The sequence below is a fragment of the Electrona antarctica genome (genome assembly GCF_951216825.1).
Source record: "Electrona antarctica genome assembly, chromosome: 17".
In the NCBI taxonomy this organism is placed as follows: Eukaryota; Metazoa; Chordata; class Actinopteri; order Myctophiformes; family Myctophidae; genus Electrona; species Electrona antarctica.
In genome coordinates this window covers 35,977,864-36,002,533 of record NC_136798.1, presented here as the reverse complement: position 1 = coordinate 36,002,533, position 24,670 = coordinate 35,977,864, and the positions used below count along the sequence as shown (strand labels likewise).

General features: G+C 42.8%; 1 protein-coding gene across 5 annotated transcripts in view; it reads right to left on the bottom strand.

Moving 5' to 3' along the window:
* adgb (androglobin) overlaps nucleotides 1-24,670 on the bottom strand; it is a 114,986-nt gene that overhangs the window by 45,052 nt on the left and 45,264 nt on the right. For 4 of the 5 annotated variants that reach the window (XM_079526971.1, XM_079526972.1, XM_079526973.1 and 1 more), the window contains 9 exons: nucleotides 22,780-22,954; nucleotides 20,415-20,478; nucleotides 20,191-20,289; nucleotides 18,288-18,384; nucleotides 17,660-17,798; nucleotides 12,980-13,094; nucleotides 12,442-12,612; nucleotides 10,963-11,101; nucleotides 10,014-10,148 (listed from right to left, as the gene is read on the bottom strand). In XM_079526971.1, the coding sequence (XP_079383097.1) occupies nucleotides 10,014-10,148; nucleotides 10,963-11,101; nucleotides 12,442-12,612; nucleotides 12,980-13,094; nucleotides 17,660-17,798; nucleotides 18,288-18,384; nucleotides 20,191-20,289; nucleotides 20,415-20,478; nucleotides 22,780-22,954 (1,134 nt within the window). The remainder of the gene's footprint in view (nucleotides 1-10,013; nucleotides 10,149-10,962; nucleotides 11,102-12,441; nucleotides 12,613-12,979; nucleotides 13,095-17,659; nucleotides 17,799-18,287; nucleotides 18,385-20,190; nucleotides 20,290-20,414; nucleotides 20,479-22,779; nucleotides 22,955-24,670) is intronic. The other variant, XM_079526974.1, reaches the window with a different exon arrangement.

Sequence of the window (24,670 nt, the reverse complement as noted above, 5' to 3'; positions counted from 1 at the left end):
AATATATAGCATTTTCGGTTTATAAAGACCTAAAGAGACCTGAAGATATTGTATTAACTGTTAAAGCCAACCATAATATAGACCCAGATACCACTTATTGCACACTAAGGGCTGTTTGTTTTAATGATAGACACCATATTTGTGACTATTGACAGCCTGATATCTGACTTGGGAACTCTCTGTCCACAACTGGGTCAATAAAGATATACCAAATATGTACAGAATCTGTTTGTCTCCGTATCTTTACACAAAACTTTTTAGCGTTAGGGGTGATGAATACGATCATTGTATGAATTCTATCAGGGTTTTCTGGGGAAGTTCTCAAAAGAGTCAACAAGTTGGCACATTAAACTTGAAAATTCTACATTCAAGTTGTTTATGTTTGGGTAGGGGTCACAATTTCAAAACAAAATTACTCCCCATCACGGGGGTATGTCATGTGGACACAGTCACTATACTATAGCTACCCCCTCAGTTGTCATAAACTATGTTGTTCACGGTGTAAATAAAAATATTATACATTGAGTCATTAATATGACATCATATAACCCACCTTCTGACTAGACCCACTCATTATTTTTATCACAAAATTCACCTATTTTTTGTCTATACTCTATACATAAAGTATGAAGTGAGAGTCATAGCACTTTATAGTACACATGTATAATATATTATATAGTATAGTATGTATAGTTTACATAGATACTCCACTGTTACGTTCTTAGTCTTGGCATGATTCATGATAACTACTTTTTATATATGTGATGTATGCCATGCTTTTGTTATTGCTTAATGTAAGTCGCTCTGGATTAAGAGCGTCTGCTAAATGCCTAAATTGTAAACTGTAGAGGCTAAACCCTCAAAAGAGACTTACCCCTAAGCCAACCCATGCTATCAAAGCGAATTAATAAAACAGATACTGATGTTAAACACATACAATGTTGTAGAAATTAATTGCAGCTAGCAAAATGATAACAAAATATACAAATCTTTTATGATTACATATTTTATAATGATTGCATATTTAGGAATAATCATCGTAGTCACTGTAGATGGTACACATTATCACCCCAATATTTTTCTCAATACAGTACATACAATGTACAGTATGTGCAATGTAATAATACGAGGTCAGAAAACTGTCTGCAATATATGCAACTATACAATTGTTTCACTATATGCATAACGGATTGACTACAATGGTCTATCTGACAACCGTTGCAACTTTCTCTCATCTGTGCAGTTATAGCATTTTGGAGTAGTTTAACAACACATACTGTGATAATATCTATAAGTTTTGTACTGATCACCCCATCAGTATGGTTCAGGGGTAAATTAACTATGGATGGTGGTGGTGAAGGCCTTGCAGTTGAAGTGTCATCATTGTCATGGGACTCAGGTGAATGTATGGGTGATGGCCAAACGTAGGGTGAGTCACGCGTATCATAGGAATACATAGGTGATGATGGAGGTGAGCTCCAGAATGACATCTCATCATATCCATCATCGTCATCGCCAGCCATGAACCGGGGTGGATTGGTGTACATCCATGGTTCCTCATCCTGGGCCCTCAGGCTCTCAGGTGTCCTCCAGCACGGGTTGTCTCCTCCACTTGCGTTGGTTTCCCCCCATTGATAAAGTATAGTCCTCCATAATTACAGGGTAGTATACTATGCTTTTGTAACTAATTGCAACTAGTGGTCCTTCGGCATTCTAGATGAGGGGGGAAGTGTATAGTGGGTGCATCTAGCAGCCCTTCGGTTTTCTAGCTAGTTATATGGATTTGAGATTAGTGTATCATGTCAGCCTATGTTGCGGAATTGATACTCAGTGGGGGTTTATAATGAGAATCCCTATAACACTGCTAGGGCACGCTTGGTAATCCATACACAGGTTTTCTTTTCAGCGAGATAGACCACTGAACCCTATACATCACTCATCACACAAATATTTAGAAATTGCTGCATTGTAGCGTTCTATTTCACTACTGATCAATGTTTTAAGAAATGGTATTGTTGCTGTTACTTCGTCAGATTTAAGGATATTCGCGAAAGCATGAGAACACTGTTCACTATTTTTATGGATTAAAATGTCCAGTAGTGTGATTGTAGGGTCATCCAAGAATAAAAGGCTATATTCATCACGCTTTGTAATTAATTTTGCATTACAAACAATCTCAATTAGAAAATCGATATGTTTTCTTATGATTTCATAAAGATTCATCTTGTTTTCCCGTAACATATTAGTAACAGTTGGTTTTGAGGTCACAAACATGATTATAGCATACCCTATGTAGTACAGCTGCATCTTATGTTAACACAATGAACCCATACTTTTCATGATAAGGATTCTAACATTTTAAGTTGGTTAGTCTCCATCGCCGAAGAGAAACGACGATATTAAAATATCAACTCTGACACGAGATGTTAAAATACTTTGAACATAATACTAGATCTAACGTCAACCCCCAACATACCACATAACCAGTAGTTTAAACATTCATAATTAGGAGTTCTAAACTGCCCACATCAGTGGTATATTATATGGACAGTCACTGTACCTCAAGGTCATCCCTATTCCCCGTTTGTCATAACCAATGTTGTGTATGATGTAAATAAAATGTTATACATTGAGCCATTAATATGTCAAATCTATTTTCATCTATACTCTATTCATGAAGTATGAAGTAAGAGGCTAACCCCTACAAAATGATGCTTAACCCCACCCCCAAACTGTATTATTGCTCAATGGCTCCTGTAGCTATTTAGTAATTACTAAACAAATACCGGTACTTACGTGAGCGTAGTTTACGAACAGCTTCACTGTGTCAGAAATGAATTGTAACTTTTATGATAACCAAATATACACACAGATACAAAGTGTTACTTGCGGCCGATCAATGATAAACCATTACACTTGTTAACAACACTGATCATCATTTTCAATTCATCAGAACATAAACATATGATATTCCCGTACAGGGATTCGAACCCTGGGCCTCCCCGATGAAAACCAGGAACCCTTAAACGCTAGACCATACGGGACATGTTGTACTAACTATAACATTGGGTGCTAGCTGTTTCTTGTTATTAGGTAGTGTTTTGTTTTCATGTTGCGCATGTTTTTTCGTTTCGTGTTGTGCATGTTTTTTTCGTTTCATGTTTTGCATTGTGATGCTTGTATGTATGTATGTATGTATGTAGGTATGTATGTATGTACTGCTTGTATGTACGCATGTACTTGTTTGCATGTTTTTTCGTTTCGTGTTGTGCATGTTTTTTCGTTTCATGTTTTGCATTGTGATGTATGTATGTATGTATGTATGTATGTGTGTATGTATGTATGTATGTAGGTATGTACTGCTTGTATGTACGCATGTACTTGTTTGCATGTTTTTTTCGTTTCGTGTTGTGCATTTACTGTATTGTATGTTTGTATGTATGTATGTATGCATGTACTGTCTGCATGTATGTATGTATACATGTACTGTATGTATGTATGTATGTATGTATGTATGTATGTATGTATGTATGTATGTATGTATGTATGTATGTATGTATGTATGTATGTATGTATGTATGTATGTATGTTAGCAAGCCACCAGTTACTGGAATTATTTGCACATCGACAAATGCCGTGAGTTGGTAGCAAAAACTGACAACTGACAACTAACTGAAAGTGACATATAAATAAAATTAAAAAAAATGTTCTCTACCGATGTCTTGACTAGTACAACGTATGTATTTTCAGGCAAGCATCTTTATCATAAACATGTTGCTACTCATGTATTGTTCAACATCTTGCTATATAATTACTAAATAAAATAAGATCTCTGACTGAAAGAAGGGGGTGTGCCAATCCTGACTCACACTACGGTGTTCCCCCCCAATTACCCAGCATGCAATGGTTACTTCCAATGCACCTACTTTACAAGCACTTTACAACCGCGAGTCAACACAGCACGTCAAAGCTGGGCTCCCCCAATCGCTCCCCCAATTACCCACAATGCAGCAGTGCTTCCCCCCAACTATTTACAAGCAACTCTATTTACACCCATGTGCAACCGTGAGTCTACACAGCACGTCAAAGCTGGGCTCCCAACATTTGGTTTAGTGTATACCTCCAACACAACATCTAAAGTGTAAAATGTCTTTAAGTACTCATGAAAAGTACTATTATCATTTTTGCCTAAAACAAAAAAATAATTTAACGTTATTTTCTATCTATCCTATTGTAGATTTATATTACCCCAGAGTTTTATGTGTAATATTATGTAAGTTATGGGGAAAGGTTTATTCACAAATTAGTTCACATGATGTAACCACTAAGTGAGAGTGAGAGTATTTTTCAATAAAAATATCTGCGTGTTTGTTTTAACATGCACATATTTTATCCCCAATCAAGCAATACAAAAATAGGAGACCAAACTAACTAACTTAACTAATGAATGAGTGATACATTGTGAGAATGTAGCTATTTTGTAGGCCTATCAGTTTAAAAGTATACGTGTAACTAATTATAACCGGTACCACATTATATCTATATCATATTTTGTCACACTATAATGTAGAATATTTACTAAATAAAATAAGATCTCTGACTGAAAGAAGGGGGGTGTGCCAATCCTGACTCACACTACGGTGTTCCCCCCCCAATTACCCAGCATGCAATGGTTACTTCCAATGCACCTACTTTACAAGCACTTTACAACCGCGAGTCAACACAGCACGTCAAAGCTGGGCTCCCCCAATCGCTCCCCCAATTACCCACAATGCAGCAGTGCTTCCCCCCAACTATTTACAAGCAACTCTATTTACACCCATGTGCAACCGTGAGTCTACACAGCACGTCAAGGTGAGAGCCCCCACCCCTACTTCCAATAATGTAATCTGTATTCTTGCCTGACTCCCCCCTTGAACTCAGAGCTATTATATGGGAATCTGTGAGTCTTCACACTTAGCTACGGCAGTCTGTTTGAATGGAAATTTTATAAACGTATTAACTACAAGAAGTTTTATTGAGTGTTGTCTACACAGCCCTAACTTCTGTCACCAAGCATAGAAATGTTAAAAAACAAACAAGTCGGGCCCTCAGGCCAATAGTATGTTAAATTCAACAACACCTCAGAGTCTCAGAGGACATTGAAAACAATAGCCTGCTCTACGGGGCGCCCACCCCCACCCCTCCTACACCCCCCATCATAGAATTACCCCCACAGGTAGGGGGTCATAGACCATCACTGGCATCCCCAAACACAATTTATTTTTATTTACTAAACAAAAGGTATTCAAATAACATCATTGTCTCCCGCATGCACTAATCCAATTACATATAATTACCCCCGTCTCCCCACCCCCCCTTCAGCCCACACAGGTAGGGGGTCATAGATAAGCCCGGGCATGCCCCAAACACGCCCCCCCGCCCCCCACCCCTCAAACACTCCCACTCTGGTGACGTCATCAAAATGGCCGCTAGCCACGCCCACAGGGTGCCTCAGTCAATTATGCAGGAATTTGGCCCTTTTTGACCATTATCGGGTGCCTTATTACTACTCGCATCCATGTCACGTTAGCGTTAGCGTTTTAAACATTATGTTATAATTTAGCTATTGAAAAATAGCAGATCTACAAGCTCATAGCGCGCCACCGAGTGGCGCGCTATGAACTTGTAGATCTGCTATTTTTGAAAAATCGTTAAAATGTGCCTCAAATCTTTCCGAAAATTGTCATGATTTAGAAAACCTTTTTTTTTTAAATTTCGACGTCAGGCCTGAATGGGTTAAGCAGAGGGGGAGAGAGAGGATAGGAGAGAGCCAGGACGAGAGAGAGACATATACAAAGAGTATTGAGGCAGAGAGAGAGAGAGAGATGATGGGTCATTGACAGGGCACTTGAGGTGCAGCGAGCAGAGTGCTGGGGAATGAGCTGTCTGCCATACATTGCTTTTGTCAGCTCGGATAACAATGGGCCAATTTATTTTGTTCCCCAGATGGCTTCGATATTGTTTTTTTTTTGTTTAGTGTGCGGCGCTTTGGGAAGGCGATCATATGTCATCGGATGACATTTTCTAAAAGCTGCAATTGCTGCATGATGAAATGAATGTCAGTGAAGCTCATTTTGATTAGAATATGTGTGTGTGTGTGTGTGTGTGTGTGTGTGTGTGTGCGCGCACCCGCGCGTTCGTGCGTGCGTGCGTGTTTAAAGATATATATACAGTATATATAGTAGCCCTTCAAAAAAACATCCTATGAACAAGCACTGCAATAGAGAAATACTGTGTTACAAGTAAATGTCCGGAACTCAAAATGTAATTGAGTAAAAGTACACAAGTATTGGCATGAAAATGTACTTGAAGTACCAATAGTAAAAGTACTCATTGTGCAGAATGTCCCATTTCAACTTCAAGTTGTCAAATGTATAATAAATCTTCTGAAAATAGCAGATCTACAGGCTCACAATGCGTCGCATTGTGAGCCTGTGTGTGCGAGCCCTGTACTAGTTTACATAATTATGATTGCATCTGTTTTACTTTGGTAATTTCTAGGACTTATGATTCAGCAAGAAAATACATTGTGGGGACCATCTTCCTGGTCCTCCTCACAAGAGAAATGAGACATTTAGGGGTTAGAATTATGCCCGATGTTTGTGTGCTGAAAATAGCTGATCTACAAGCTCACAATGCATAGCCCTGTACATTGTGGGCTGGCAGATCAGGTATCTTTGGTGCGCAACACATTTTAAGGTTAAGGTTAAAAATTCCATTTATAAAATTGCCTCCTAAACTTTTGATGTCCTCACAAGTATAGTAATACAAGTGTGCGTGCGTGCGTGCGTGCGTGCGTGCGTGCGTGCGTGCGTGCGTGCGTGCTCCTCATCTCTGGCCACCCCCTCACCTGTCAGGGTGTATTAGGAAGAGTGGCAGTCTCATCAATAACTATTCCTCCTTCTGCCCAGAGGCCCAACACATGCCATGGGCTAATGTGTGTGTGTGTGTGTGTGTGTGTGTGTGTGTGTGTGTGTGTGTGTGTGTGTGTGTGTGTGTGTGTGTGTGTGTGTGTGTGTGTGTGTGTGTGTGTGTGTGTGTGTGTGTGTGTGTGCGTGCGTGCGTGCGTGCGAGTGTGACGTGCGTGCGTGCGTGCGTGCGTGCGTGTGTGCGTGCGAGTGTGACGTGTGTGCGTGCGTGCGTGCGTGCGTGCGTGCGTTCGTGCGTGCGTGCGTGCGTGCGTGCGTGCGTGCGTGCGTGCGTGCGTGCGAGCGAGCGAGCGTGCGAGTGTGACGTGTGCCTACGGATGCAGTCTATATCCTTGCTTCCTTTTTAATAATCATATTAAGAAAATATTGAAAATAGCAGATCTACCAGCTCAGTGTGTTGTAAGCTTTTAGATCTGCTAATGTCACTACTTTTGCGCGACACTGTTGTATGATGAAGTAAGGCCTGTTGTATGATGAAGTAAGGCTGTTGTATGATGAAGTAAGACTGTTGTATGATGAAGTAAGGACTGTTGTATGATGAAGTAAGACTGTTGTATGATGAAGTAAGACTGTTGTATGATGAAGTAAGGCTGTTGTATGATGAAGTAAGGCCTGTTGTATGATGAAGTAAGGACTGTTGTATGATGAAGTAAGACTGTTGTATGATGAAGTAAGACTGTTGTATGATGAAGTAAGACTGTTGTATGATGAAGTAAGACTGTTGTATGATGCAGTAAGACTGTTGTATGATGAAGTAAGACTGTTGTATGATGAAGTAAGGACTGTTGTATGATGAAGTAAGACTGTTGTATGATGAAGTAAGGACTGTTGTATGATGAAGTAAGACTGTTGTATGATGAAGTAAGACTGTTGTATGATGAAGTAAGACTGTTGTATGATGAAGTAAGACTGTTGTATGATGAAGTAAGACTGTTGTATGATGCAGTAAGACTGTTGTATGATGAAGTAAGGACTGTTGTATGATGAAGTAAGACTGTTGTATGATGAAGTAAGGCCTGTTGTATGATGAAGTAAGGCCTGTTGTATGATGAAGTAAGGCTGTTGTATGATGAAGTAAGGCCTGTTGTATGATGAAGTAAGGCCTGTTGTATGATGAAGTAAGGCTGTTGTATGATGAAGTAAGGCTGTTGTATGATGAAGTAAGGCTGTTGTATGATGAAGTAAGGCCTGTTGTATGATGAAGTAAGGCCTGTTGTATGATGAAGTAAGGCTGTTGTATGATGAAGTAAGGCCTGTTGTATGATGAAGTAAGGCCTGTTGTATGATGAAGTAAGGCTGTTGTATGATGAAGTAAGGCTGTTGTATGATGAAGTAAGGCCTGTTGTATGATGAAGTAAGGCTGTTGTATGATGAAGTAAGGCCTGTTGTATGATGAAGTAAGGCCTGTTGTATGATGAAGTAAGGCTGTTGTATGATGAAGTAAGGCTGTTGTATGATGAAGTAAGGCCTGTTGTATGATGAAGTAAGGCTGTTGTATGATGAAGTAAGGCTGTTGTATGATGAAGTAAGGCTGTTGTATGATGAAGTAAGGCTGTTGTATGATGAAGTAAGGCGTTCATAGGGGGAAAAAAGAAAACATGTCGATATGAGGCGTCTGCCCGGCAGCAACACTATGGTATATCTGTGCAGATACAGTATGCACATATGTACAGTATACATAGTATGTACTGTATATCAGGGTAAAAGGCCATGCGAACTGCCATCCCACATCAACACAGCTGCACTATCTACACTTGGATGAAACGCGGCGCTATATTATGGACCAGCAGGTATTGCAGGAACAATAAAGATGGCCAATCCATAGCACACCCAGTCAGTTTACCCTAGTTCTTGCAGAGCTAATTGTCTAATTTTGTAGCTTTAGATTATCATAAAAGTGACATATGTCATATGGTTGTTGACAGGGAAGTGCATTTGGACTGGAATCTACATGAGTGTGTGGATACTGAGATTAATATGTGAATATAGGGAGAGCTTTTTTTTACTTAAGTTGTCCTGGTCTAGAAGCCAGGCAAAATGAGATGGCAGTCAAATCTAAAGATCTACGCTTGTTTCAGTGTGTCTTCTATCAATTGAAATGATGAGTAAGCATCTATCACAAAGGGCCATAACAATATGACTTATTAAAAACTCAAAGTGGTGATGTAGCTCAAACTGCCCCAGGTAAGTTGATCCAAGTCAAGCGGTAGGTTGACCCACAGCCACCATTTTAGAACAAATGACTAGAATAATACTTCAGACAATTTTCTTTGCTAAATGATTTAATTGGCAAATCACCAACATGTATGTGTATGATATTACATTTTGGACCTGGCCTGGGTCAGTTTACCTGACCTGAAATCTTACTTTGACTGACCAAAAACTAAAACTAAAAAACTGTAAAAGAATGTTTTCTACTTTCTCCATGTGCCTCCCAACTTCACAGCCAGGTGTAAATGATGGATTTTTACTAGATTTAAGGTCACATGACAAGACCGTTTTCTAGTTTTCTAGATAAAGGGGGTGGTTCAATTTACCCGCTGGCTCATCTTAGCCCATTCTCCCCTACAGTATCTCTTATGTCTATGGTTATCACCAAGCCTTGGCAATCGTCCCTCCAGGCTATGGGATAGATGTAGACTACACAAACTAATAATAATCTATGCGCACAGTGTGCGAGTAAAGATTACAACCTATTGTAATATGTTTTAATCCAAAGTCAAATAGAATTTGTTCGAGGTTATTCAAACTTCTTAATAATCAGAATCCTCTATTATCCCCTCCCCAAACCCAGCCTGATGTCTTTTCATAATCGCAAGCAATTCCAAATAAATTATTGTCATTTGGTTTGGATAATAATTGCATGAATGGACTGTAATTGCATATTGCCTCTGGACAGAGTCTGTCTGTGTGTGTGTGTGTGTGTGTGTGTGTGTGTGTGTGTGTGTGTGTGTGTGTGTGTGTGTGTGTGTGTATGTGTGTGTGTGTGCGCGCATGCACGTGCGTGCGTGCGTGCGTGCGTGCATTTCTCTCTCTCTCTACCAGGTTTGGAAGCTTTGAGGAGCTCCCGTGCCAGATGTCCTCTGAAGGCGGCCTGTAGGACAGTGACTGCCCTGGTCTCCTTGTCCGTCGGCTGTCTGTCTGACCGCTCCCCGGGCCTCCCCGACACCACCTCCACTGAGAGCAACAGAACAAAAGACAGCGGCTGTGTGCGGAAATATTCATAGTTTGAAAGGCCTATTATCTCTCTCTCTCTCCAATCACACTCGACGCACTCTGTTGAACGGAATGTGTCCAACGCATTTCATGATTGTGGCAAACGTGCGATTGTGAGAAATATTACAACAACAGGCTGTGCTTCAGCAATTTAATCTCAATGTGGAGTGTACTCATGAATACAAATTCACAAATAACACACACACACACACGCACAGCCTTTACACAGTGATGGATTGTAACTACGTACGTTAATTTTACTTAAGAACTGTACGTGAGTACAACTTTGAGGTATTTGTGTATTTCCAATTTCCAATTATTTTTTACTTCTACTCGGAAGCTCACAATGAGTCGCAGCTTGTAGTATCTAATATCTAATCTAATATCAAATATCTAATCTAATATCTAATCTAATATCAAATATCTAATCTAATATCGAATATCTAATATCGAATCTAATATCTTCTAATATCTTTATCCATTTTGGAAACTAGAAATGGGACATTCTGCATAGTGAGTACTTTACTGATGTCAATTTTGATTACCGCACGCACGCACGCGCGCGCGCGCGCGCGCGCGCGCGCACGCGCGCACGCACGCACGCACGCACACACACACACACACACACACACACACACACACACACACACACACACACACACACACACACACACACACACACACACACACACACACACACACACACACACACACACACACACACACACACACACACACACACACACACACACACACACACACACACAGCTTTTACATGCAGGTGAGGTTTCCTTGTTGTCCAGGCAGTAGAGTAAAGGGTCGGCAGTGAGGAGCTGAACAGCAAGCAGCTCCTCAGCTGTCAGCCTCCTCTCCAGGGCTCGACAGACCATGTAGTACACCGCCTCATTAAACACCTGCACGCACACACACACACACACGTGCACACACACACACACACACACACACACGCACGCACGCACACACGCACGCCCACGCACACACACGCGCACACACACACGCACACGCACGCACACGCGCCCACGCACACACACGCACACACGCGCAATGATGCAGAACAACAGAGGAATCACATTCACAGCCCGTTTGCTTTATTGCGTTTGTGCATGCATACATTTCTGGAATTAATCAAAGACATACAAAAGGACAGAAATCTGACAGCATACATTAATGCGTGCGTAGATGTACTGTATCACTGTATCATGAATGCGTGCGTAGATGTACTGTCTCACTTAGCACTGCAATTACATGCAAAGCGGCGCGTAACGTCGCAGTCGGGGCGAAACCTAGTATATGTCCAAAACTGTCCCTTTTCAGGAGTTGGAAAAACCTGTGTTCCAATAGAGCCATGCAGTTATTATTTACAACCTCTTATTAATACCTTTCATTGGTTTAATATTTGTCAAATCCACAGACACACTTATTATTCTTTCAATAATAGTGAAATTAGCAGATGCAAAAGCTCATGTCGCAGCGAGAGTTCGGCTGTTTTCACTACTCTTGTGTGACACGTTTGTAGTTTGTACGACGATAGGGCATTCATTTACAAAAGAAAACTTTTCTAATTTGGAGATACAAGGTTTTGACGGTACTGTACATACAGACATGGATGGCATGTACTATGTGCATGTGTTTTTTTATGTTGTGTATAACATGTTACCCTGCGATGCTGCCACCTTCCCAGGGCAGTGGTGGTGATGTTATGGTGTGTGTTAACATGTTACCCTGCGATGCTGCCACCTTCCCAGGGCAGTGGTGGTGATGTTGTGGTGTGTGTTAACATGTTACCCTGCGATGCTGCCATCTTCCCAGGGCAGTGGTGGTGATGTTGTGGTGTGTGTTAACATGTTACCCTGCGATGCTGCCATCTTCCCAGGGCAGTGGTGGTGATGTTGTGGTGTGTGTTAACATGTTACCCTGCGATGCTGCCATCTTCCCAGGGCAGTGGTGGTGATGTTGTGGTGTGTGTTAACATGTTACCCTGCGATGCTGCCATCTTCCCAGGGCAGTGGTGGTGATGTTGTGGTGTGTGTTAACATGTTACCCTGCGATGCTGCCATCTTCCCAGGGCAGTGGTGGTGATGTTGTGGTGTGTGTTAACATGTTACCCTGCGATGCTGCCATCTTCCCAGGGCAGTGGTGGTGATGTTGTGGTGTGTGTTAACATGTTACCCTGCGATGCTGCCATCTTCCCAGGGCAGTGGTGGTGATGTTGTGGTGTGTGTTAACATGTTACCCTGCGATGCTGCCATCTTCCCAGGGCAGTGGTGGTGATGTTTGGCGGGCAGTGCGTCTCCTCCAGGGCCTTCCTGGCTGCCAGCTGCTGCTGCTCATCGCTGATGGACGACACCACGTTGGACAGGGCCCTCAGCATGGATGTGGCCCCCTCACGGAAACGCACACTTTCCTACAACCAAGCAGGGGATGGAGCCATGAGTGTATAGTTTTCATTCACGTGGTGTAAATCAAACATGCGGGGAGGGCGATCAGATCGGTGAACCAATAGGATCTATCACCTGTTTTAGACCAGAAATATCACACAGGCTGGAGCAGGCTAGCCCACATGTAGACCATGTGGGAACTACATGGACTTGCCCACTTCCAACCCATGGCCCAGTTAGCCAAAACAAAGCAAAAGAAAATCATCTCCCATATGGACCGTGTCACGTACTGTAGCAATTTGAGCATGAGACGATGGGACATTTAGAGAGGTCAGAGAACGATGGTCTGCATCATGACATGGTTCTATTTATTACGACAGAAAGGGAGATCACCTTGGTGAGGTGTGGCATGACGGTTTCCTCATCCCCAAAGACAAAGGGCGTCTTGCTGCACAGCTGGATGCAGTAGCCCAGCGCCGCCCTGGTGGACACATGCAGCACGTGGCGCCTGGAGGGGTTGTTGGGGGGGGGGGCGAGAGAGGAAAGGAAAGCATCTGTGAACACCGTGGATTCAGCGGATTCGACCGTTATCTCTGCATTGGAACGGCGAAATCATCCGTTATCAGCACGTTTGAATGGTGCCAAAATGTCCATACTGGCATCCTCACCACATAGCCTGGTCAAGGTTTCCCCCTGGTGGACGTGTCATTTCCAACTATTGTCGGTGCATGGAACTAGGAGCTACTAATATATACTATTCTCTGCCTATCAGGACGTAACTCGGACGGCACTGAGTCGGGTCTGGTGGCCTTCGCAACGCTCGGCACGGCGCCTCGCTCGGCTAGCGCCTCGCTCGGCGGTGCCTCACGTAGCTCATGGCCACCAGACACGGCGCGCCTCCGTCAGGACATCAGTGATAATGACAATGCTACAATCGCAGATAATGACATACTGAACCGTGAGGATGCCAGTATGGACATTTTGGCACCATTCAAACGTGCTGATAACGGATGATTTCGCCGATTCAATACATGATACCAGTCGAATGGGGTGGTGGATTTGACTGTGTACTATGTTCCTGCGGGAATTCCTTCAAACCAGAGAGCACGCTAGGGAAACTATAGATGTGACTAGGTCAGGCAAGGCACCACCGGTCCCCTCTATAGTCCAGCGCCAGGCTGACTTCACAGGCCCTGGTCAGGCCTGATGGAGTGGAACCTCCATTAGCTTTACATAATTCAACCATCATGGCTTACTGTAACTGCATGGCCACAAGCAGCACTGGGTCAGAGTGACACGGGGGATATGGGCATAAATGGGAGAACGGAAGAGGGAGGCAGAAGAGTGTATAGGGGTACGGGAGACAAAGCAAGAACATGGGGACATGAGGGAGAACGAGCAGAATCTATAGAAATAACTAGACAACAATGTTTAGATAATAATGGGTCCAGAATAGTAAAAAAAACAAATCACACCCATGTGAATTGAGCGGTGCAGACTGTGTGTGTGTGTGTGTGTGTGTGTGTGTGTGTGTGCTGTACCCTGTACTGTGCTATTGTAATAGTTATAGTGGTCAGTGTGAAGCTCAACAGCCATACTCTAGCCCTTTAGGCGGCTCAACAGTGGCACTTTAGGTCACCCAGCGGTACTGCAGCTGTCCATACTCAAACGGACATACCGGTACATACATAGGGACAGACACACACAGCTGTTCATTGGAGCGGTTATAGGCACCGCTCAAAAACGACACATATGGCAAACACACTCCAGAGAGACGGACTGCAGAGACAGTGACAGAAGGTGGGAAAAGATCAAAGAGTGAGAAAGACAGACAGACAGACAGACAGACAGACAGACAGACAGACAGAGACGCTGACATAAGTACAGAGAAGAGAGTGTTAAAGGTATATTCAGTGTTTTTTTCTGGATAATCCTCCCTACTATAGAGTGTGCTAACCATATAAGGAGTTCCTCCCTGTCCCCAGTGAGCCCCTGGGGTCAAAAAACCCTAGTTTCAGTTTTGGTGGCGGGTGGCAAAACCTTCATCCAATCAGGATGAGTGGGGCCTTCCTCCAATCATGATCGAGTGGGGGCGGGCCTTGGTGCACGTGCTGTTGGTCTGTTGCACTTCCCCCCACTGTAGAGCGTGCATGTGCACATTTTGTTACCGGGGCGGACTGGGTGGTTTTCCAAATCACCCAAATCACTGAATGCTCCTTTAAGATTGATCGCGGCAGAAACAAAAAACACAAAAAAACCCACACAAGTCAGCGGAATCAGCTCTCCCCTCCCCCTAGCACGAGAGAGAGTGTAGGACTCCACAGGGCCTTCCAGTATGATAAGCTGAGTGCAGTGTGTGATTACGGCTCTGAAGTAATTGTGCTGCCACGGCACGTACCTCTGCCTGACCCCAGAAACTAGGCCCCCTGCTTCTAGGCCGAGCAGCATCCATTAATAGAGACTAGGACAGGCCCTTTTTCTGTTGCTACTACTTCTCAGAGCATCTAAGGGAATGCTTGAACACATGAATGCCTGCGCACGCACACACACACGCACACACACACACACACACCCCTTCTTGTTCACGCCTGTATCTCTACACACTATACAGTAGCTGTACACTGCATACTATATTCAAATAACCGGTTATTGCGAACGCAGTGATTGTGAACGCAGTGAGCATTTACTATGAGACCCAGCAGATCATGTCTGTCTGTCTGTCTGTCTGTCTGTGTGTCACGCTGTAACACCACCCGCCCACTACCAGAGGGCGCAGCTGTATCACGCACGCACGCACGCACGCACGCACGCACGCACGCACGCACGCACGCACGCACGCACGCACGCACGCACACACACACACACACACACACACACACACACACACACACACACACACACACACACACACACACACACACACACACACACACACACACACACACACACACACACACACACACACACCTTAACTTTAAAAAAAACTTAACTTAAAAAAACGTAACTTAAAAAAAATCTTTACAAAAAACTTAACTTAAAAAAAAACCTTAAAAAAATCTTTAAAAAAAAAAAGAGAACTTAAAAAAAACCTTAAAGAAGTACGTAATTTATTCTAATTGTTGTTATTGCAATTTACGAGCTGCGTTCGCTTCCCGCGTTCGCGCGTCTTACTTGTAGTATGCGGAAAAGCATTGTATGTATTTATTCAGATAGATCTCCATGAATACATACATTTAAATGCTTCTACTGCATGAATCAGACCATGGATCCAGCCAAATGAACACTTGTGGACTTACTTGTGTAAAATAATGTATAATAAATCTGTTCCATAATGCGGCGTAACAAACGTTCTGTATTCCGTTTCTAAGATGAAATGTCTGGAGTTGAAACGCTGCGTATGCATTTATAGAATCAAAGACATTAGAAAGACAGAAATCTGACAGCATACAATAATTCAAAGATTATTAAATAAATAAGATTATATTTTGATCTGATCACTGCAAGCCTCTCTGACATTGTTGTTAGAAGAAACTTATTTTTAAGGGTTAGACTTATATAGCATTATACAGTATTATCACAGCAGCACAATACTTAAGCCATAGAATGAGATAACATTCAGATAACGGTTATAAATATACAAATGATCACCACACGTTGCATAAAAACAGTTGTTTGTGTTGCTTGCATCACATCCCAGACTTCCAGTATGGAGGAGATAACTGGTGTTGGTCGATGTCTGAACAGTCACTTTAAGAGGCCCAGATTTGATCTCGTCATTGCTAGACGATACCGAGTTAGATCTTCAAACTAACACGTCACATTACAGTTGGAGGCCATCGATATTGTCCTTTTCTTTTTGCTGAGGTTTGCGTGATCTGCGCAAAAGGACAGTTAACCCATTTTGGGCGGGAACCCCTTTTGGTGTTTTAAACATGTTATAATTTAGCTATTGAAAAATAGCAGATCTACAAGCTCATAGCGCGCCACCGAGTGGCGCGCTACGAGCTTGTAGGTCTGCTATTTTTGAAAAATCGTGAAAATATTTATTTCAGAAAACAGAGGATTTAGAAGGATTTTTTTAAATTTTGAGGTCAGGCCTAAATGGGTCAAATGATAAGGGACAATATCGGTGGCACCCAACTGTACATGCCTTTAGTTTTTATGTGGTGTGCAATGTTGATTTGATTAGATACTGACGTGTCCATCTGGATCAAAAGACGTTGAGACAATAGACAGTTTGTGCACCAGTGATTAGATCAGTCATGTTACACTATAGACACAAGGCCTACTCAGGGCCATGCATGTCGTGAACGATGCTGTGTCGAGAATACAGTGAGTTATGATGTTACGATGACCTCATCTCTCCTACTGTACCTTATAGCTTCTTTCTGGCCTTCCTTTGAATTTGATCTTCTATCATATACAGTACTTGTACACGGGTAGCTCAGTTGGTAGAGCTCTATAGCCTATGGACCGATCCTGGACACCGCAAATTCGGCGCATGAGCAGCACGGCTGGGGCGCGACAAGTCACGTGGTAAGTACCGGGAGCCAACCGGGTGTGGCGCTTCACCTCACCGTAGGGCATTAAGCAACTAGTCGACTAGTTTACTAGTCGACTAGTAAATCCACTAGTCGACCTTGTTGGTACTAGTTGACTAGTTGATAAGAAAAACAAGTTTATTTTTTTTATTTTTTATTTTTTTCCCGATTTTGTAGGCCTCAAGATCAGGTAGATTATAGTTATAGTCACCATGTACACAGTTTTTCAATGTACAAATATTTATTTCCAAAAAAATATTTTTAATTTATTTTATTTTTTACATAATAGGTAGTTAAACAACTAGCCGACTAGTCGATTAGTAAACTAGGCAACTAGTCAACTAGTAAAAATGACTAGATGTGAATGCCCTACCTCACCGCCAGCGTTGCTTACGGAACCCAAAGCCTCGTTCCTGCAGCACCGTCGTCGTGCAAAGCCCTCTCGTGTAATGATATTGCTTTTTGGGTCTTGATCATTTGAACTGGGTCCATAATATAGGAACCCACTTTAGGTGCTAGCAGAGAGGCCTACCCTGGCGGTAAGGTGAGGGAGGCAGCCTTGCAGGAGGTGGTCTTGATGTGGAGGACAGGCGGCTGGCGCACCAGGCTCTTCCATGAGTACGGCTGAGCCAGGAGAACGCCGCGCCTGCACACTGCTGACAGCTCCTTCTCTGTAGAGGGGGAAAGTACTCATTGTGCAGAATGTCTCATTTCAAGTTTTCAAATGTATACAAATATTTCGAAAGTAGCAGATCTACAAGCTCACAATGTATCGCATCACTACGCATTGTGAGCTTGTAGATCTGCTATTTTCAAATGGCTGAAATGTATATACTGTAGGAGGGCTGAAGTGGTTAGCGTATGTTTTGTAATAATAATCAAAATATACAAAGTAACTAATAGTAACTAAAGTTTTCCACTAACTGTAGTGGAGTAAAAGTACATTGTGAGCTTGTAGATCGGCTATTTTCCAAAATAACTTTTTGATACAAAAAAAGAATGGGCTTTCTACCTGTGGAACCACAAAATGTACGCCACTGCATTGCCCTATTATGTAATACAGATTCCATGCGTTTATACTATAGCAGCAATAGCAACAGTTGAATTGCATAATTATGATATTTCCCGATTGCGTGTGTGTGTGTGTGCTAAATCCTTACTGTCCTCAGCTGTCTCTCTCCACTGTAACAAAGCAGAGAGGCTGACCAGAATGTGGGAAGGCTGCAGGCTGTCCACATGCAGGTAGTAAGAGGCCCACTGTCACGCACGCACGCACACGCACACGCACACACACACACACACACACACACACACACACACACACACACACACACACACACACACACACTTTACATTGCAGTAAAATCAATACTGCAATGTAGAAGTACTCTGTTACAAGTAAAAGTCCGGAATTCAAAATGTACTTGAGTAACAGTACAAAATGTCTTGTATACAAACCTTTTGAAAATAGCACATATACAAGCTGAGATTGTAGATCGGCTATTTTTAAATGTGCAAAATGTATAATATAGAGCTGAAGTGGTTACTGTTTGTTAATAATCAAAATGTACAAAGTAACTAGTAACTAAAGATTTCAAATAAATGTGGTGAAGTAAAAGTACAATATTTGCCTTCGAGATGTAGTGGAGTAGAAGTAAATGCATCGGAAATTGGAATTACTCAAGTACATAAACCTCAAAATTGTACCTAAATACAGTACTTACCACTTACAGCACGCACGCACGCACGCACGCACGCACGCACGCACGCACGCACGCACGCACGCACGCACGCACGCACGCACGCACGCACGCACGCACATTATAGCAACACAATGTTGATGTCTGAATGTCGAAAGGAGTTCAAAAGGGGAATAACTGAAGGAGGCCAGTCAGGCCACAGGGCCACAATGCAACAAAGACACCCAGTGTAGGGTATAAGTACAAACCAAGGTAACTAAGGGAACATGTGACAAATCCAATGAGTGAAGGAGGGCGAAGGACAGCAGAGACACAGGGAGGGATGACGGACGGACGGACGGACGGACACAGACAGACAGACAGACAGACAGACAGACAGACAGACAGACAGACAGACAGACAGACAGACAGACAGACAGACAGACAGACAGACAGACAGACAGCTGGGAATGAGAGACGATAATGGATGGACCGACAGACAGACAGAGACTGAGCTGGGAATGATAACATGACAGAGAGGCAGGGAACGGAGGGAACGGAGGAAGGAGGAGGGGCTGCATGAGGGATTAAAAAGAGTAGGAGACAGACAGACAGACAGACAGACAGACAAGCCATGTGAAGAGCAAAGGAGACGATACAAACGTGACCAGGATGAAAAAGAGGTTTTGTGGGTAGTCTGTGAGTAGATGAGGAGGTGGCTTGTGTTTGTTTGTGTATGTATGTCTGTGCAATACAGGTGCAAAGGCCAAATGTCCCCACAAGTATAGTAGAATTGGGAAGAAATGTTGTCCGGTTCTTTATATGGTTAAAAAAAATGATGTTTTGAGTCAGGATTTTAATTTGGAAAAGATTGAGGTTGGGGTATTGTTAATCTAAGCATGATGTATGATGTATACTAGGTTCGGTGTAGGGGTTGGATTTATGCTGTGACAGGGTTGTGAGCTTGTAGATCAGCGATTGTCGATAGTATAGTATAGTTAAGCAATATTACACGAGAGGGTGTGGGTTAACGTGATTATTGCCACGACAGTGATGTGGTCAGGAACGAGACGAAGTCGAGTTCCGCAAGCATCACTGAAGTGGCAATAATCACGTTAAACCACACCCTCGAGTGTAATATTGCAATTATACAACAGTTACCCTTAAAACTAAGAAAATCGCTGAAAAAAAGAAACTAGCTAGCCTAGCCACGAGTTTGCTAGCGCTCTGGGAGAACAGAGCAGCTGAATTCTTTGTTTTGATTAGGTGGTGAATGGTGCTGGTTTAACTCACGGCTAGAAGGCTGTTTCAACCAATCAGATTGCTTCCTCAAAACGACCTGTGGTATAATAATATACAAACGTGCGTGCGTGCGTGTTCGTACTTGAAGGTGACCAGTAGCAGATGAGGCAGTAGCAGTAGAGTGGGTAGAGGTCCCAGTGCAACCGATGCCTGAGGCGGTTGTTTTGGACAACTTGATGCTCTGCAGAGAAAAGCACCAAAATGTGAGTTTGAAGTCGGATACACGGACAGAGATTTTGTGCATTCACATTTAGAAAGGATAGGACGTAGAAAGAAGACAGTAGCAAGTGGATGTCTGATGCTCACCTTAAAATGAGTTTTCTGAACATGGTGTGGGTATATCTGCGGTTTATGGAACACCAAGAGTGTCCTGGAAAAAAGTGACGGTTCACATTAGTTGTTGGTTCATGTGTTGTGCACATTATAGCATTGCTAATAAAGTATTCAAGATCTTACTCAGTTGCTTCTCAAAATCAGTAGCAAAACTAGAAAAAGTGCCCTTCTGGGCACAGGTCTCCACCAGGAGGATAGGACTGTGTGAGATGTTTGGCAAAAATGTTTATTAATTAATTAATATAAACATGTTTTTGAGGCATTTTGTTCCAAAAATGTGTTTTGCAAAAATCAACCTGTTGGTGGCGCTATAACAGGCCAATGTGAAAAGGGTGGGATATATTCCTCAGCCTAGTAAGAAAATGTGTGAAAGATTTCACGTAAATTGCATGCTGCGTTCATGATTTGAGGCTTTTGTTCAAAACGGGGCAATCTTGCAAACTGTGAAAGCTAATTATAGCCAATTAGGATGGAATATGAAATATCGGACAGATCCGACTTGAGCACATGACCATAGAGATACTGTGTAACGATTTGTGAGATTTTTGGACAGAATCTGGAGGAGTAATATCAAAACATTTGTTTTACAAAAGTCGGCCTCCTGGTGGCGCTATAAAAGGCAGATGCGGAAAATGCAGGTCAAAGGTTTGTCCTTGGCCTCTAGGGAGTGTGCATGCAACGTTTCACGCAGATCGGTGCAGTTTTAGGTAAAAAATGTGAAAAGCTGCCTCATGGTGGCGCTATAACAGGCCGTTCTGGAAAATGTGGGGCAGAGGTTCATCGTTGGCATCCAGGGAGTGTGTGTGCAAAGTTTGGCATCGACCGGGTTAACGGTGCCGGAGATTAGCTGGTAACGGACGGACGGAAGGACGGACGGAAGGACGGACGGACACACGGACGGAGTGCAAAACATACTCTCTCCCCATGCCTTCGGCCTGGTGGAGACAATGAGCAGCCTGGTAGCTATACAGTAGCCAAGTGGTTTAGGGTGCATAAATGTGTCCATGGTTTGATTCCCAGCCCATTAAATGATGCATGTCATTCTCCTATACTCACTCCACATTTCCTCTCTCTCCACAAAAAAAAATCGTGTTTCTTCCATTGATAACAGAAGAGATGGACACAAACATTGGTGTGTTATGTGCAGTGAAGTTTCTATGACTTCTCCCATTTGCTGGAGTAAAGTTCATTTCACGGTTGATAATGATAACGTCATAATGCCGCAAAATATGAATAAACACTACTTGTATTTGGATTGTTGGCAAGTGGCCAGTGGGATAATCCACTGTGAGCCGTGCGGATATATCGAGCATGTAATGGAAAGTTAGGCCTATTAACGGTACCTACCAGAATTATTGCGGCCAAGATGAGAAATAAACTGTGCTTTGGAGGAGGAGGATGTATGTACTGTACGTTTCAATTGCTTTTGATTTCATTGTGTGTTTTACACATTGATATACAAGCTCAGAACACGCCACACCTTATTTCTCTACAAGCTCACAACATGTAGAGAAATTAACTTGTAGATCGACAAGTTTTGGCAATTTTCAAAGATTTGTTTTTAAATGTTTGAAAAACAACAATCTACATTTATACAGTAATTATTATTTATTTAGGGTATTTCTAATACTAATCCAATTTTCCCTATTATTATGAATATTATTATTAAAGAAATCACACCCGTGTGAAGTGAGGGGCGCTCTTATCATCATACGTCATCATACATCATCTCAGTCAAAAGTATGTGTAAACACACTTTTGTCTTCAATGTTTGCGTATACACACGTTTTGCCTTCAATATTTGTGTTTGCACACTTTTGTCTTCAATGTTTGTGTTTACACAGACCCTCAAAGCTGGACATAGCAGGGGCTAGCGCCCCTCAAAAAATATCTACAGTTGGAGGCCATCGATATTGTCCTTTTCTTTTTGCTGAGGTTTGCATGATCTGCGCAAAAGGACAGTTAACCCATTTTGGGCGGGAACCCCTTTTGGTGTTTTAAACATTATGTTATAATTTAGCTATTGAAAAATAGCAGATCTACAAGCTCATAGCGCGCCACCGAGTGGCGCGCTACGAGCTTGTGTAGGTCTGCTATTTTTGAAAAATCGTGAAAATATTTATTTCAGAAAACTGGAGGATTTAGAAGGATTTTTTTAAATTTTGAGGTCAGGCCTAAATGGGTCAAATGATAAGGGACAATATCGGTGGCACCCAACTGTATCCACATTGGAAGCCACTTTCACTGCACTTTTGGATTACTGCACTTTTGAATTAGTCCTAGATCAGTTGTGAAACAGAGTTCATGTCAACGAGTGCCTGACGTCTCTCTCTCTTACTGGAAGCATTTAGCAAAGTCCTCCAGGTCCACCCAGGACTCCTGCAGCAGCATGGCTCCATCTGGAGCTGCTGGTGCATCCTGGGGCTTAGGCTGCAGCGGCGCTGTGGGTTCCTCAGTCACAGTCCTGGCTTGATCTGGAAGTGGACCTCCTGGTGAGTCAGCCACATTCTTATCTGCAGGATGAGACGGCACTAAACCCTCTGAATAGGCAGTATTGTAGAGCGGAGATATGGTTTTTTTTTGGGGATAATGACATTTGAGGGTCAAAGCAAGTCAAACGCGTAAATTGATCTAATTCCATTTTAGTGATTGAATAATCGCTATTGTAATGGACTGTATCGTATAAACGTGCCGCTTCCACTTCACCAAAAAAATGTGTCTTTGTTCCATGTTCTAAAATGAAACCTTACGTAATTGTATTACATTTACTGTCATTTCAGGGTCTACTCTCTACGGTCATCTTTGGCAGGTGGAAAATTGCTTTCTTTCGACATTCCTCTGAAACCTCCCGTTCTGAAGGAATGCTGTTGGCAAGAGAACGCCGTTCCTTCTCGTGACTCAGAGTGAGTTATCGTAGACTTAAAAATCGCCCTCCTAAAAACGGTTGAGCAGCAGTAGCCGATCGCCCACTCGCGGCACAGTGCACATACACACAAGCACACTCCCACACATCTGCGCCCACAATTCCCATGCATACACACAGCCAAGTCAGAGATTACAGTACATCACAGACACTACTTCACACCAACGCGCTCGCTCACCCCTAACCCCCTGCCCTAAAATAACACACTTGTATACAGACTCATGAACACAGGATGCGCGCACACACACACACACACACGCACGTACACACGTACACACAAACACGCGCACACACACACACACACACACACACACACACACACACACACACACACACACACACACACACACACACACACACACACACACACACACACACACACACACACACACACACACACACACACACACACACACACACACACACACACACACACACACACACACACGTCTGATCATAGCACTGAGACGGCCAGGGCTGCTGAGCAATGGTTGGTCTGCTCACTCAAACTGCAGGTGTTACTAAGCAACTAAACGGCGGCAGAGCGAAGGCGGGTAATTGGCTGCTTGTCATGAGGCATAATTCCAGACCCGTCTTCCCGAAACCGAGTCCTTTGGCAGCCAACGGACGGACGGACGGATGGAGAGGAGGACCGGACGAAGGCGGGAGAAAAAGAAGAATCCTCTAATGTCATCGTTAAGGCTGTATGTTAAAGCCCGCTAACCAAGTCAACCTACTGTGTAACGGAGACGCACAGCATAATCTTTAAACTAGAAATGTTGCATCGTGGTTGTATGTGCCCGCCAACCAGTTGCAGATTACATCCACCATTCTTGGCCATAATATTATGTACTGTAGTGAAGACTTTGAAGGAATTTAATGAATATCTATTTAAAAAAGTGCCGTTTTTAGCAAAATGTAAGGCATCAATGTATGATACCTCACATGAGACATGTTTTGTGAGGTCACAGTGACCTTGACCTTGGACCACCAAAATCTAATCAGTTCATCCTTGAGTGAGTTCAACTGGACATCTGAAGAAATCCCCCCTGGGATCATGAGAATGAGTTCACGATAGTCCCCCCAGGAATCTGCGATTATTGGAATATTTGATTATTATGGCTCATCCCTAATTACAATTAATTGTATCTATTTCATAAAGGATTTTACTTGATTATTAAAACAAAATAAAAATGTGCTGGTCAACTCATTAGGTTTTTACAGTCAGTCAGCAGTAGTAGTTTTTAATATGAACTATCAAGCCGCGGAATCAAGGACTTTTCCTCTGTGGAATCTACTGGGGGAC